At 37.1% G+C, this 17,801-nt stretch overlaps 1 protein-coding gene across 3 annotated transcripts in view; it reads right to left on the bottom strand.

Moving 5' to 3' along the window:
• The window catches only part of LOC108733373 (pituitary homeobox homolog Ptx1), a 39,984-nt gene that overhangs the window by 13,602 nt on the left and 8,581 nt on the right, over positions 1-17,801 (bottom strand). For 2 of the 3 annotated variants that reach the window (XM_025973506.1, XM_025973507.1), the window contains exon 3: positions 2,801-2,920. In XM_025973506.1, the coding sequence (XP_025829291.1) occupies positions 2,801-2,920 (120 nt within the window). Of the gene's footprint in view, positions 1-2,800; positions 2,921-6,835; positions 6,945-17,801 lie in introns of those variants that run through there. The other variant, XM_025973508.1, reaches the window with a different exon arrangement.

Genomic DNA, 17,801 nt, shown 5'->3' with positions numbered 1-17,801 from the left:
AGCAAAAAAAGAGGTATTTTTAGGTCAAACAAACAATATCTTCTCACGATCAGAGCCAAGAGGTCGCTATTGAAAAATAAAAAAAAAGAGAGGGTTCCAGTGGCGTACCTTGGCCCTAATGGCCCGAGCGCGAACTCTTTGATAATGGCCTACATCTTATTTGAATTTGTAGCTCGCTTTTGTGCGCGGTCAGAAGGCAATATTACTGAATATACTTGACGCCAGCACAAACCATAGTAGCTGCGCTGGCACCGCGTATACTTTCAAATTTTGCAGGGAGTGGCTTGTGCTAGCGCCAAGTATACGTAGTAATACAGCGGTCGAAGCCCGAAGCGCAGCGCATCATAACGGATTTTCGGTAGATATCAGTGAGGTTTTGGGACCATATTTGCCCCCCTCCCTTTACCTCCTCATCACTACGCCACTGGAGAAATCATACACACACACAACTGCCTGTAAATATGTGTGTGTACGTTATCATTATTGTTATCAATCCCGCGCCTCAGTTCGATAGGCCTTTGAGCAAGGCCGCCCTCGATCAATCATCAATCCCTGTGACAATTTTTGCCATTGCTGTTTGCCGACATTCTCACCTGCCAAAGATCAAAGGCAGTCGATCATCGATATCGTGATCCGAAATTGGTTACGAGAAAGAGTTCGCGAATCCATGCGGTCGACTGTAACGTCATTTCAAATTAATATTACGCAGCTAAAATAATAACTTAACTTGCACCATTTAATTTTAAATCCGTGACAGTTGTATCGCTTTACAAGGGCATCTTCATGAAACGTGATGGTTAAATTAGGTTAGGATTCGTCATTACGAAGATACCCTTGTAGAATGAAACAATTGTCAATAATTCAATATTGGATAAATAGTGGATATTAACTTGAGTAATTATTTATCTTATATGCCTACAAGGTGTGACAATATTTTCCTTTATTAATGAATTACTGTTATATTGAAATTTGGTTTGCTTCTAATATATCTAGGGTTGCCACCCGTCCGGGTTTCCCCGGATTTGTCTTAGTTTGGAGGTCATCCGGGGAGCGTACGGGTGGGCATTCATTTGTAGTCCGGGTTTAAAAATTTAAAGTCTTGGGCCGCCCGCGACATAGGTACCCATTGTGCTCACACACCACGATCAACCGATGAACCGAGTCGCTATATTCACCGCCCCCCCCCCCCCCNCCCCCGTATATTTATTTTTTTTAGGTTTCATATTTTTATAAGGATTTGTTTTCATAACAAAGTATATTAATAATTTGAGTTTTATTTTAACGATAAAAAATCTAACTGATTATTAAAACAATTTCTAACAAACTGTAATAAGATTCTGTTTTGTTAGGTACATTTAAAATGATGATAAAAAATGACTAAATTTAATTTTAAGGTCTGAAAATAAATAAAAAGTTGATTTATGACATTTTCAACGCTTTTTATTGCACTGACTATGTTTACAAAAACCTGTTGACATGTCCGGGTTCTGGACTCTGAAATCCGGGGTTTTCACGCGTCTTGTCCTGGTTTCCAAATTTTAGAGATGGCAACCCTAAATATATCTCTAATTAGCCCTTCATACTTCAGAAGGTATCCTATCACTAATGACTACTTATGTCTATTCTATCATCTGTTATGTTCTTTAAATCGTGTTTCTATCGTCTTGCCTGTTTGTCCTACATAAGATCCGTTACATTCTTTATAATCGCCACTTGTTTTTGAACCGCAATTATTTTTGTGTCCGTTTGTGGTTAATTGTTAAATTTTAACGTCATTTTTTTTTTTGAAACATTGACAGAGAATGCTATATATCGGTATATATTAATAAGTCTAGGTGAACGACCTTTTGAATTCCCTTTCCATTGAAAAATTTACAAGACACAAGACACACGCTCGTCTGTAATTAAGAGGACAAATTATTGTTTGTCTCATAAATTTCACGTGCTCGCGTTTGAAACGGGATTGTTAAATACTGAACGGAGTTTGAATTTTTACTCGTCACCGGGACGAATTTACAGGCTAATATTTAATAAACAAAGCTCAAATCGGTATCCAAGGGCTTTGTAATTTCGAAACGGATGGCGGTTGCATTTGTCCGAGCATAAATTAGGCGGTCGCGAGTACGTTAAATACAAAATATCGAACAAAACATGCGCGGCATCTATTTAAGGATTAAGCCTGGTTACGCTAAGTCCTCCGTTCTTATAAGTTTATTCCGCGAGGCATTAAATGTATGCCAAACGGCTTGGTAAAATTCTCATAATTGTTTTAGACGCTCCAGATATGTTCGACATCGTCAGAAAATTCTCTCTGCATACATAAGTTTTAAAGTAGTATAATTTTAAATCCCTTCGTTAGTTTCGCATTTTTATAATAAAATGTTTATCTACATTGATTTTACTGAAAGTAAAAAGAGACAAGATGAAGAGGTTGATGCTACTAGTCATTATCATCATCTTTTTCTCCTCTTGCTTCAGGCATAGGTAAACGAGGTGACAAGAAAAATAATTGCAGATTTCCCTGCTCCAGATCCAGCCACTTTCCAGGGCTTAGCGGCTGAATTTTTAATCAGTTTCTCAAACAAGTACCTTCTATCCCCATTCAGCCACTTTGAATACTTTCCTCTCTACTCGTTTTTCTCCCTTTATATGCATACATTTTTACAAATTTGCTTCAAAACTACCTGTATTTATATTAAATAACATACAAAGTAGATCGTCATCTCTACCACTACATTAAGATAAAATGAAAATTTTTGTTGTATTTTAATGATAAGCAGCAAGTAAAAATGGGACATACCTTTTCTTTCTCTCGTTCGACTCCTGGCTGCGGCTGGAAATGGCAATTGAGGATGGTCCATGGACCCTGTCCCCGACATTCCCGAATGGGCGTCCCGAAAATCTCCAGTTTCCGCCCAAACTGAAATCAAAACTCAAAATTGCTCGCCATAACAACAAAAAACTACATAAACAACCACATTTGTCTTCAATTGATTTCATTTTCTATAAAAATATCTACAACAAAAATTTAATCAAAAAAATGTAAATTTTAATCGTTTTCAATGGGATATTGCTTATATCGAAACTTCTCACTAAAATTTAATCAAAAAAATGTAAATTTTAATCGTTTTCAATGGGATATTGCTTATATCGAATTATTATAAACAATTATTATCAATTGCACACTAAAGAGAATATTGTCTTTCAATCGATTTGGGATTAATTGATTTAAGATATGATTAACAACCAGTGCGTTATAGGACTTTGAAATCTCCAATTCATTCCATCTATCACACTCTGGAAAAGGGAACGTACCCATACTACGTGACCCATCAGAGCAGGTCATCAAAAATACCACGTTTGGTCAAAGGGGGGGGTGATTTAGGTTTTCGTCAAGTGGTCAATATCGAGTCAATCTCGCGCTTTTTCGAGCTACATTCAAAACATTCTGTTTAAAAAACATAATTTGATATCATTTATATTTTTAAATTACTACGTGAAAACTAGAAGGGTTATGGGGTCTTGGCGTATACTATGGGAGGTCATCAAGGAAGAAGGGGAGGGGTAAAAATTGTAAAAAAAATGGGCACGCAGTATGGCCACGTTCCTTAAACAGTTATCTATTACTTGTCTTCATTTGATCTGTGTATGTAGATTCAGGACCCAAGTAAATTGTGATACTACAATTCATGATCCAAATGATAGTCATGTCAACAACGAGTGCGATAGTGCAAGAAATTTGCGATTGTCATGCAGTATTTAGGCCCGAAATATAAATCATACTCGTAAAACTGTCAATGCCCATAAGGTAGTCGGTGAGTCTTCTTGTTTCCCTTTTTCTACCGACGACGCGAAGCCGCCTGCGATACACTCCCACCATGTGTTCTTCCCATCCGTAATGTGATACATTTAGAATGACATGATGGTTAACACCAATTAGTATGGGAGGAGCAAGATTAATTAAAGAAGTTATAACCAACCGTTTATTTTTATGACGACGACAGATTTGACACTACAAAAAAACTCGTCTGTGACAAGTCTAAAGGAAAAACGGAAATAACATTTTTGAAGACTTGTGAAAGTTGTCATTATAATGCATGACAAAAGGATTTCAATTAAACATTGTAGATAAGGATTGTTTATTTTGAAGTGGCCAAATTAATTTTCTGGAGAATTTCCTGTCTTGTTGTACCTTTGGCCAGTCAGGTTTCGAAATTCACAAAGTTTAGAGGAGGTAGAGGAGGATTTGCACTTTTGAAAATAATTATTGCAAACTAACAACTAGTTCCTACATGAATATATTGCAAAATTATTACAAGAATGATAGATAAAACAATTTCTTTACACTTACCAAAATTAAGAATTATTTATCGAGTCCCATTGCCCCACTGCTTGGAGTAATGGGAATCGTCTACAAAAATTAGGATATAGAGTGGTACAGGTCGGACGAAGGAAGCTGGCGAGCGGTCGCGCAGGTACTTGCCCATTTATGACCTATTTGGGTAAGTCACTTGGAACCGATACACAAATAAGCTTTCAGTAGGCGTAAATTGTAGTATTAATACAGATGGGACAGTAGCGTACTAGAAAATAATGTAGAAACATAACTTACCAAAAAAATAAATTAACCTATTGCTTTTGTTTTATAGTTAGTTTTCACATTCACTCTCATCATGGGAATCTCTGTCACTGTCACCAACATCAACAATTAGTTCTTCTTTTTGTTTGTCTATTACTTGCTCACTGATCCCTATTTTTAAATATTTAATCTACGCCCCTGATAGGAATACTGAATAATGAGGGCTGCAATATTTATACCTAAAACTGCCTACTTTTGCCACCGCGCATCCACGCCATTTTAAAATTTCCGCCAATTTCCAGCGTCAGGCCTGTACTTAACTTACTTTACTTTAAGGTATCATAGGTTAGTGGGAGGGGAAAATGGCTAGAGGAGTGAGGTTAAAACTGTAGAACGTTAGGAAAGTGTTTTAAGGAGAGGGAGGAGGGGTGAAGGCGCAGAGGGTTGTGGTAAGAAGCCAAACAAAATGTATCTTAAGCCAGTCCTAACCTAACTTAAAAAATTTAGAGTTGATGCTTAGGTACTTATGGGACTAATTATTTTTTAAATTTGTAATAATACATAATTCAGCCACAACCTGGTTACATGCTTTAAGTTTTAAGATTTATTATAGACTCATCCTAAATAGCTGCTCAAACTTTAACCAAAGTAAAATATTACTTACCTATCTCCATTCAACAGTAATTATTTAATTGAACAACTAATACTAACATCATAACGACGCGCGCAGTTGCTGACTACCATATAGTCTTATATAGTCCCACCCTTAGCCTTATCTATGAACAGCATTGCCACAACTGGTATGGGCCCCATTACCCCTAATTTAATTTTTAATTTTTTTAAACCGTACCCTTAAAATTGCACAGACCATTAAATTAAAAAAAAAGGCATAACGATGAAATGCTGAAATGGGTACTTTGGTTGTAATCATTAGTGAACTGAAATGTTTTGATAAAATAGTTAGTTGACAATTAAAACCAGATAGCGAGAATAAAAACGATAAGATACATACAATTATTATGTGTATTATACACATGTGTGTGAAGGGTTTTATAAACAAAGGTTAGTTGTAAAACAGAAAGCATGTCTGCTATAATCCCACGTCTGACTGATACACAAAAGCCGCTTTCAAATCTAACCATCAATTAATCAAAAACATTTTTCGATTATGGTGTTGTTTCAAAAAATTTTGTGACAAGAGGTGTCAAGTTTGGGGATGTTTGTTTAAGAAGTTACCCATCTTGGTAAATGTCTAGATGATGGCCCCCACTTCCTTTGGGGTGGCGGTGGGTGGAACCGAAAGAGGGGGTCTCCCCCACCACTGTACCATAAAAAGTTCGTGGCAGTCTCACTCCCATAAAAAGTTATGGAGTTAGATGGGGGTGAAGGTAGGGGGGATCGAAAGAGGGTAGGGGGGATCGAAAGAGGGTGGCCACCTGAGTAAAACCCCATAAAGAATTTGCGGCGGTCTCACCCCCATAAAAAGTTATGGGGGTGCAAGTTGATTATTTTGACAATTTTCTTACATTATACTTCAAATAAAATTCAATAAAAAAAATATTATCAAACGGGTGGAGGTGGGGGATCGAAAGAGTGGTGGTCACTTGAACAAAACCCGATAACGTAACCTAACCTAACCTAACCTACCCTATTGATAAAGATATTTAAATAATGTTTTATATAACTTTCTCAATGTTTTTATGTATTTTTCCATTGTTTTTACCTTTGAATATTGTTTAAGAATGACTATATAAATATTTACATGCCTAGAAATGTATAAAAATTGGCATATTTATTAACTTTGAACCCCTATAACTTTTATGGGGGTGAGACCGCCAAGAACTTTTTATGGTACAGTGGTGGGAGAGACCTCGTCTTTCGATCCCCCCATCCCCACTCCCGAAGGGGGTGGGGGCCATCATCTAGACCTTTACCATCATCCTTTTTAGGGTAGGTCACGGAGAGCGGGCACTTAGCCACAAAATTACGTCAAGTACGGCTTCGCACCATCGATTTATAGGTACATATCGATTTATTCGCATTCAGAAGAAGAGCGCCTTGATTAGTTCATTTTAGTTTATTATTCACCATTCCCATATGAATCCATGTGTATATGGTTGATGCGTCACTGTCTAAATGTATAGATCACTGATTAACATCTGTGTCGATACTATTACATTATAGGTACTTAAAATTAGGTAAAAGATAAATTATCTTAATTAAACTAACTACGTGACTTTAACACATAAAGGCTACCTTCAATTTCCTTTTTTAAATCACTAAAACACCATACATCTTCACTTTTAACTTGCGACATTTTAACTAAATGTATGTGACAGAGATACGTATGTGCGCATACGTGTTGATTACAGTCATAATTAAATTACAGTCTCTTATCGCAAATAGTAAATAAAGACAAAGGGGAACGGGTAAACTAGTCCGAAAATTATATTTAGCTCGGTTTGGACTTGCCGTTAGAACCAGTCGTACAGTTTTCTATGTAAGATTTGCTACATCTATCTGAATATAATATAGGCTTAGTACGTAACAAAGAAATTGTATTTTTTTTTGTCGTAGGTATTGCAGACACTACCGTGTGTTTTGCTTGTTGTGAAGTTAATAGGAGCAATTTACAGAAACTTTCTCTTGTTGACACGTTTAATTGTGAAAAACAATTAAGTAGTAGAGTGAAAAGTGACGATAAATTACGAACGTGCGAACGTATTCGATTCAATTATGTGCATATTTATTTATGACCGCCCGGTATAACGTTTACAATGTTTGTTTTTTTGACTAAATACGGTGTATTTGCGGAAACGTTAATATATCTCTCATTCTATGTTTGCCAGCTCATTTAAAACGATCCCATAAAGGCAGCAAACATAATGGAATAATAAACCTAAGCGTCCAAATAGACCGTATACAACCTTGTTTAAACAAATAAACACAATAGTAACCTATTTGAGGGAAAGATAAAATGATACGGACATCTCTCCCCGCATCCGTATGCTTAAATTTACCCAAAAACTACCAACATCTACATATACCTAATATACCGTATGTGATACGCCCTCTGCTCTAACATACCACAACATAAAGCAAATATTTTCGTTTATGATATAACAAGACTCAAGATAATTCGGATGTTCTAAAAAGATTGATATAAGTACATCAAAAGCCCTTAATTACTTAACACTTTATGCCGGTTACAGTCTATAATCTTCACGTCAAATCCGGAGGAAGTTGTAGGTAGACTTGCCGATTTGACCTCACAGTTTGCCGAACATCTGCAGAGAGGGCGTTACATTTCAAGGTTATGTGGCGGTCTGGACCATAGACATATATTAATGGACGTGTCTTAGCCGTATGTCGTTGTAATAATTTCTTGGCTCGAAAGGTGAGGGAGATGGCGTATGGTTTCGGACTAGTGCTATTTCATTCGTGACACGCTTACACACTATCGTAAGAGAGATGGATATTGTCCGAAATTTCGTTCCACCTCTTTCTTTTGTTGTACCACAATTCTGACCGCTAAGGCATGTCCATTAGTAAACGTCGATGGTCTAGACTTCCTGCTCTCATAGATCTACAGAAAAAGTCGACAACGAGACTGCACACTCATTCCGCGCGTCGATTTGATGGCTATTACCACGAAGGTGCATAGGAAGTGTTCGCCAGATTTGTGACCACCATACCAAGTTGAGCGCGAATTCGAACTTCTCACAATGTTTATTCACCCTGACGTCGACGATTAGCCAGGACGCGATAAAGTTATATCATTTATCATAATCTTCATATATATCAATTATTAATATTACTGGCCCAGCATTTGCCTAAGTTATCCAAGGAAACTATAGAAAAATTTGGACCAAGGCAGACGAATCCGGAATCGAACCGGCGTCCTCCCGAATGCTAAGCAATGGTCTAGACCTCTAGGCCATGCCGCTCGGTGACGGAGAGGCCATCAGGGAGATTACTGAGTGATTTAGCTACAAGAAAAACTTAAACATACGAAACACGTTTTGTGAAGCCGACTATAAAGAGGAGATTTCCTCGGAACTAACAAGAGTCAAGCTAACGAGTATCGTGATGTCATGCCACCTAAATTGTATGGTTACAAATCCAATGTTACACTGGAGCCCCGGAAAAATTTGTAAACCCTTGGATAGACAGAGTTACTACTGGAAGAGACTAATACGCATGAAAACTCAGACTTGGGATTACAGTAACTTGACTTATCACTGGTATCCAGATTTTTGGTCAGCCCGGACTTCAGTCCTCTTAACTATTACGTCTGGAACTTGGTTGAAGGATAAGTAAATTAATAATCTTACAACAGAAGGATTTCCCTGAAGGGCCCAATTTACAAGGTTATGACCATAACATTGGATAAAGTAGAGTTGAGATATGCATGGTTTGGGATTCAGACCAAGAAGTCCAAACTAATTGGTTAAATATTCAATAATTTTCACGTCTGTCATGTATACTTTACTTGTACCAAGTTGCTCTTGGATATAATTAGTAGACAAATCATAGCGGAGAAGTGTGTGATCAGACTGCTTACTAAATTTCGGAATATTTATTTTTTATAATCAAAATTTATGGTTTCGCTGTTATTTTTTGAATATCGTTTGATGGTAATGTAAAATTGGCTCCCGGATAGCTATGATACGATGTTTAAAAGAAAAAAAGTGGTCGATATCGATTTCCGGAAGGGACTCGAGGTAAAATGATGATATTTCGAAGCCCTTTTGACAGGTCAGTCAGGCGTCAAACGCGCAAAACATTGAATACACAGATAGTTCTCTTAAATGCCCAGTCGATCAATCAAGTTCTCGACACGTTCCGTGGGACAAGATGGTTGCAAAAAGTAGCCGACTCGATGCTTTACCGCGGAAACCTCCAAAATGGAATCACGGAATCGGAATAATTCCCCTAATCTATCGCGAGCGAGGGTGGTGCACGACGCACACAAAAATGTGACGGCGAATACGCCCCAATTCAACACTTGCTATTATTCGCATGCCTCCACTCGTTCATTATTCACCATCGAAAAAATACAATACCCAAAATGCACTTGCAATGAAAAATTAATGACTAGCATGTTTAACAATTTTTTACTGCCCTTCCTAAACGAAACATTATTAATAAAACAGTTTTGGTTATATTGTAAAAACTTCTTTTTTGATCTAAAGATATGTACAAGTACATTTTATTTACGTTTGATCTAGTACCTACGAGAACACATGATTTATTGGAGCTGCAGCTTTTGCAGCGAGCGAATAGTCAATTGTTTTCAGCCTTATTACGATGACAATTGATTGTTTTACGTGAATTTACGTGTGTGGTAATTCTGTTGTAATAAAGTAAGATGCAGTATATTTTTCAGCAAAATAAAGAATGTTCCTTACCTCAAAAAGGTCCAAATCTAATGTAAAAGCACTAAATAGACCAACTCCACAACTAAATTTTGACGTAGTTGGATTTATTAGGCGAAATGAAACATTTAATACCCATGTAAAAATCATTTAAGTAAGATCTGACCATAATGGGGAAAAATCAGAACTTATTTAACCCAAGCAGATATACAAATAATACGACAGAGTTAAAAATTTTAAGCGTTTCTTTTTCATCTTTTCTGTGACCGATCAAAACTAATTACATTTTTTTATTACTTTGTCAAACAGGGACTACTGGTATCTGTTACGTTAACAATTTCTTCTATTAGAATCACATGTCTTGTAATACCTATAGGTATGTAACAGTTTGAAACCCATGTAAGTCTTTCATGGGGCGCTAAGGCTTTAAGCCTCTGGTCTCGAGCACACCCTCCTGTAATCCTTTAATCTAAACTTCCTTAAAAGTTTAGGAAGTCATATATCAAGGATTTGAAAAGCATCTTTCCAGATGGTTTTTAATATGTGGGTATCACTAAAATCAGTAGCCAGTGTAACATAGATATACCCCAGCAAGACATGCAAGGATATCAATTTATTTATCTATAGCATATACGAGGGTGGATTGATAAGTTTCCGGCCTGACCAAGAAAAACAAGGTTTTTAAAAATTTTTTTTTTTTATTTCTCAACATAATCTCCTCCAAGGCTGATACATTTCTCATAGCGGTGTTCCAGTCTATTAATGCCATCTCTATAGACTGATTCGTCAAGCTCCTCAAAATAACCATTTACAGCTTCGATTACTTCTTCATTGTCCGCAAATCTCTTACCGCCAAGCCATTTTTTGAGATTAGGGAACAGAAAATAGTCACTCGGGGCTAGGTCTGGAGAGTAAGGAGGGTGCGGCATCAATTCAAACTTTAGATCGTTGATTTTAGCCGTCGCAACGATTGACGTGTGCGCTGGTGCGTTATCGTGATGAAACAAGATTTTTTTCTTCGCCAGATGAGGTCGTTTAATTTTCACCTCGTGGCTCAAACGTTGCAATAAGTCTGCGTAGTATTGACCAGTGATAGTATTACCCTTTGCAAGGTAATCAATGTATATAATACCTCTTGCATCCCAAAAAACAGTAGCCATAACCTTGTTCGCCGAAAAAATTGTTTTTGCCTTCTTTGGAGTTGGTTCCCCTGGTCCAATCCACTGTTTAGACTGTTCTTTGGTTTCAGGAGTGTAGTGGTGGACCCACGTTTCGTCAACGGTTACGAATCGACGCAAAAATTCGCTTGGATTACGCTTATACAATGACAAATTTGCGGTAGAAATGTTTTTTCGAATCAATTTTTGGTCGACTGTTAGCAAACGCGGCACCCATCTTGCACAGAGCTTTTCCATATGCAAATGTTGGTGCAAAATATGTTGCACACGTTCATATGACATCTTACAGGTCTCAGCTATCTCACGCACTTTCAATCTGCGGTCTCCCAGCACTATTTGATGAATTTTTTCGATCATATCTGGAGTTGTGACCTCAACGGGGCGTCCTGAGCGAGGCCCATCAGAGGTGCTCACACGACCCTTTTTAAACTCGGAAACCCACTGCTTAACGGTTGAATATGACGGGGAGGATGTCCCCAGTGTTGAGTCCATCTCTTTTTTAATTTCCTTCGGCGTTAACCCCTTCAAATAAAAGTATTTGATGACAGCACGATTTTCCTGCTTTTCCATTTTTACGAAAACCACAGAGGCGTCTTGTTCAGCGTGCTGTCAAACCTACACTAGCAAGGAGATCGGGCTGAAACTATAGCTACAAGCTATCCAAGGATGGTACTATAGAATGTCACCTCAAGGTAGGCCTAGTGGCGTCATCTCTTGGTTAGGCCGGAAACTTATCAATCCACCCTCGTATGTTTACAGTGAAATGTAATAGATAATTAAGTTTTGTACGGAACAACTGGAAGACCGACGTTTGATGTTTTCGAAACGGTGAATCAAATTAAAGAAATTTAAGAACACTATCCAATAAATTATTTCTAAAACGTGATTTTTGCTAGATGTCTACAGGACCAGAACAACTGCAAACACATGTTGGTGCCTCCTTCCTTGTCAATGATGCGGAACAACCAATGACACGGCTGGACAAATTATATTTATGACAGAATCTTGATTCCGTTTATAACCAACACATGTCTGAGTTAGAACTGGAGGTATGACATCGAAAATTTTTCATACCAGAAATCGTTAATCAAAAATCCTCATCTTGGGTTTCACGAAATATTTTAGTAGCTTTTAGTTTGAGCTAACGAAAGAGAAGGTATAGTCTTGATCTTGCTCTTGTACGAATGACTGTCGTTTTTGTAGGACTTTTTAGTTGGGACAATTAAAATTGGCATAGTTCGTAATAAAACTGTTGCATTTAGTTTCTTCTTTCAATTTACTAACTAGACTAGAGCGGTTGCTGACAGAACACATAACGTAGGGAACATCGTAAATATAGAAAAGAGATGCCAGGTAGGAATTGCAGCGGACACTAATACAGAAAAAGGAACAACATTATACCAGTTAATGTGTAACAGAAAGAGATGCAGACAGCCACAATTTGAGCATGTTGCCAGCATCGGACTTTAAAGAAAGTTCAACATTCTCAGGAATTTAGGAAAACAAAGATGCTTGTTGAAAGATATAATTCCAGACAAGGGCGTGTTCAAAACGCAGCAAATGACTGACAATTTTCATCATCCAATCTTCCTAAAACGCCAAAAACTAAAGAGAAAATCGTGTGCAATCATATCGACGTAAATATTCCGAAATGTTTTTTGAAGCCACCCTGTATATGTATTTTAATTATGTAATTTAAATATATTTGTGAACGTTCAATAAAAGTAGCTTCGAAGTCAACGGTTTGCGCATTTTCGAATTTCTCTTATTAGAGGTTAGGTAGACGTAGGCCCAAGAAATTTGTTGCCTTATAACATCTCCTGGATCGTAGTAATACTATGGGCTTAGAGGATCATTAAAATTATGCTTTGGTATTACGGCATAAAACTTGATGGCACGTTTAAGATTATCCTGGATCATGAGCTCTCTCTTCCTTAACCGGCACGCGAAACCTTTTTAACTAATCTACTGAAAGCTTCTTACTTCTTCATTCACATTTAACTTTTAAAAAGAAAAGTGTTTAATACGTCAACGACATCAACAAGATTTTAATCACCATTCAAAGAAATTCTTTCCTACTTCAGTTGTTTTTTTGTGATTAACAATTAAATATTGAAACAAATTATTGTTGCAATCAAGCTTTTTGCTGTACGAATACGTATTCTGCACTAATTAGTAATTCTCATATTCTCTCTTATGATTAATTCATTTTTAATCTCTCTTTTTACACAAGTGACTGTGTTTGAGTTGTTCAATAAGATAAAATGGATAGTACCTATTTTGGCAGGTACATAAGATAACGCCATTATTTTTGAACATTATTAACTTCATTTTGATCGTCGGTGCATTTTCGGTAATACCTAAGCACTTGACTTTTGCATATATCGATTATTCTAAGTGCTTCACCCAATTTCATTCACTTTGCAACATTGACAGAAAAATGATTTTTATCCCTTTTGTATTATTAACAAAGAGTGACTTTTATTATTATCAATTTCTATTAGTTCTTAGAAGCTTTTTTGGCCAATAGACGGTTCCGAGTAGCGCGAAACGACACGATAGGATAAAGATGTCAGTGAGAAGCAAATGGGGATGTCTGTTGTAACAAGAGTTTATATTCCCTTCGGGGTGATTACTAATTTTGTCGCGCATCATGGAGCGAGCGCAGTATTTATGGTAGTCTGGCTTGTTTGTTCTGATTTAGTTTTTCAATATGCAGTAAAATCTTGTACCGGTGACAACATGCTTGAAGCAACCCTCTTTCGCGTCCAAAGAACACAATCTCTACCTCTGGTAACCCTTATTTACGCACATCGAAGCTATGCAATGAACCTTATGCGCCCTTAGAGGAAAAATTAGTTACCTAAACGGAATGGGACCAGTAACCACTGGGCCACAATAAGGAACCAATGCAATGTTACATATAGTTGCTGATAAACCACTGCCGATACAAAAGTAAATGGGGTCCTATATGGGTCATCCATCCCATATGCCCCCATTACTTCGGGAGTCCATTAGAGATACTCCAAAGATCCATACTACGTTTTACTTTATGTGGGTATTTTAAGTAGGTTAGAAAACGTCAATTTTACAAATCCCATAAGGGGTGTACTCCACATATCTGTCATAAGAAGGCCAACTAATTTTGTATGACCCTATTTAGGTTCCTTAGGAGCTCGTAGAGATACACAGAAGAACTATGGAACCTTTTATTTTATTAGGGTACTTTATAAGCCGTCAATTTCAGAAATCTGATCATAATAAGTTATTTCTTCTCCACAAACGTATCATCTCAATCAAAATGTGTTTAGCTATTAATCTTGCTCTTAAATGAAAACACACGGTACACAGTTGAGACCCTAATGTGTACCCTTGCTGTTATTGAACGGTCCATCGACAGATGTGTCTAATTTCGTCTTAAACACTTCATGAATAGAAGGGTTGGATTAGGCCATTGTTCGATCCGAAGTTAATGACTTTTTGGTGAATCAGTCCGGCACACTGGGCATACACGTTTAACTTACATGAATGTAAGCCGAAAACGACTTTGGTAAACGGTCTGCTGCTCTCAATTTACAGTTTCGGGAATATTTATTGATAAATTGGCGAAAATGACCGACCAAAGGGATTAAGACGGACCAGGAGTGACATTTTGTGAATCAGTTCGTGTAAAAGATTAATAAAGTTTTTGGTCCATATCCAATTAAATGCCAGGCAAAATACATTTATAAAATTACACTAAAAGAATCTTTAGTTTCACATTCTATTTCGCGGTAGGCATACGTAATAATGGGTACTAATTTCGATGACGTACAATTCCATAAAAATCAGTCACATCCAATTTTGACTGTATTGTTGTGTCACCCATTGTATATGCAGGCATGTGTTTGGATTCACACAGAAAATTTGCGGAATGATGTTGAAAAGAATCTTAAAGTATAGCATAGGGTGTGATTGTTTATCTATCACAAAATTGTATGTAATTTATTGGAGATAGAAGTAGATTTTTTGTATTTGAAATATATATAGAAGAAGATAGAAGAAAATTCCTTTCTAGACTTCCTGCTCTCATAGATCTACAGAAAAAGTCGACAACGAGACTGCACACTCATTCCGCGCGTCGATTTGATGGCTATTACCACGAAGGTGCATAGGAAGTGTTCGCCAGATTTGTGACCACCATACCAAGTTGAGCGCGAATTCGAACTTCTCACAATGTTTATTCACCCTGACGTCGACGATTAGCCAGGACGCGATAAAGTTATATCATTTATCATAATCTTCATATATATCAATTATTAATATTACTGGCCCAGCATTTGCCTAAGTTATCCAAGGAAACTATAGAAAAATTTGGACCAAGGCAGACGAATCCGGAATCGAACCGGCGTCCTCCCGAATGCTAAGCAATGGTCTAGACCTCTAGGCCATGCCGCTCGGTGACGGAGAGGCCATCAGGGAGATTACTGAGTGATTTAGCTACAAGAAAAACTTAAACATACGAAACACGTTTTGTGAAGCCGACTATAAAGAGGAGATTTCCTCGGAACTAACAAGAGTCAAGCTAACGAGTATCGTGATGTCATGCCACCTAAATTGTATGGTTACAAATCCAATGTTACACTGGAGCCCCGGAAAAATTTGTAAACCCTTGGATAGACAGAGTTACTACTGGAAGAGACTAATACGCATGAAAACTCAGACTTGGGATTACAGTAACTTGACTTATCACTGGTATCCAGATTTTTGGTCAGCCCGGACTTCAGTCCTCTTAACTATTACGTCTGGAACTTGGTTGAAGGATAAGTAAATTAATAATCTTACAACAGAAGGATTTCCCTGAAGGGCCCAATTTACAAGGTTATGACCATAACATTGGATAAAGTAGAGTTGAGATATGCATGGTTTGGGATTCAGACCAAGAAGTCCAAACTAATTGGTTAAATATTCAATAATTTTCACGTCTGTCATGTATACTTTACTTGTACCAAGTTGCTCTTGGATATAATTAGTAGACAAATCATAGCGGAGAAGTGTGTGATCAGACTGCTTACTAAATTTCGGAATATTTATTTTTTATAATCAAAATTTATGGTTTCGCTGTTATTTTTTGAATATCGTTTGATGGTAATGTAAAATTGGCTCCCGGATAGCTATGATACGATGTTTAAAAGAAAAAAAGTGGTCGATATCGATTTCCGGAAGGGACTCGAGGTAAAATGATGATATTTCGAAGCCCTTTTGACAGGTCAGTCAGGCGTCAAACGCGCAAAACATTGAATACACAGATAGTTCTCTTAAATGCCCAGTCGATCAATCAAGTTCTCGACACGTTCCGTGGGACAAGATGGTTGCAAAAAGTAGCCGACTCGATGCTTTACCGCGGAAACCTCCAAAATGGAATCACGGAATCGGAATAATTCCCCTAATCTATCGCGAGCGAGGGTGGTGCACGACGCACACAAAAATGTGACGGCGAATACGCCCCAATTCAACACTTGCTATTATTCGCATGCCTCCACTCGTTCATTATTCACCATCGAAAAAATACAATACCCAAAATGCACTTGCAATGAAAAATTAATGACTAGCATGTTTAACAATTTTTTACTGCCCTTCCTAAACGAAACATTATTAATAAAACAGTTTTGGTTATATTGTAAAAACTTCTTTTTTGATCTAAAGATATGTACAAGTACATTTTATTTACGTTTGATCTAGTACCTACGAGAACACATGATTTATTGGAGCTGCAGCTTTTGCAGCGAGCGAATAGTCAATTGTTTTCAGCCTTATTACGATGACAATTGATTGTTTTACGTGAATTTACGTGTGTGGTAATTCTGTTGTAATAAAGTAAGATGCAGTATATTTTTCAGCAAAATAAAGAATGTTCCTTACCTCAAAAAGGTCCAAATCTAATGTAAAAGCACTAAATAGACCAACTCCACAACTAAATTTTGACGTAGTTGGATTTATTAGGCGAAATGAAACATTTAATACCCATGTAAAAATCATTTAAGTAAGATCTGACCATAATGGGGAAAAATCAGAACTTATTTAACCCAAGCAGATATACAAATAATACGACAGAGTTAAAAATTTTAAGCGTTTCTTTTTCATCTTTTCTGTGACCGATCAAAACTAATTACATTTTTTTATTACTTTGTCAAACAGGGACTACTGGTATCTGTTACGTTAACAATTTCTTCTATTAGAATCACATGTCTTGTAATACCTATAGGTATGTAACAGTTTGAAACCCATGTAAGTCTTTCATGGGGCGCTAAGGCTTTAAGCCTCTGGTCTCGAGCACACCCTCCTGTAATCCTTTAATCTAAACTTCCTTAAAAGTTTAGGAAGTCATATATCAAGGATTTGAAAAGCATCTTTCCAGATGGTTTTTAATATGTGGGTATCACTAAAATCAGTAGCCAGTGTAACATAGATATACCCCAGCAAGACATGCAAGGATATCAATTTATTTATCTATAGCATATACGAGGGTGGATTGATAAGTTTCCGGCCTGACCAAGAAAAACAAGGTTTTTAAAAATTTTTTTTTTTTATTTCTCAACATAATCTCCTCCAAGGCTGATACATTTCTCATAGCGGTGTTCCAGTCTATTAATGCCATCTCTATAGACTGATTCGTCAAGCTCCTCA

This window comes from Agrilus planipennis, unplaced genomic scaffold, assembly GCF_000699045.2.
Source record: "Agrilus planipennis isolate EAB-ADULT unplaced genomic scaffold, Apla_2.0 scaffold49, whole genome shotgun sequence".
Classification (NCBI taxonomy): Eukaryota; Metazoa; Arthropoda; class Insecta; order Coleoptera; family Buprestidae; genus Agrilus; species Agrilus planipennis.
The sequence above is the reverse complement of the archived record's forward strand: the minus strand, read 5'-3'. Positions and strand labels throughout refer to the sequence as shown.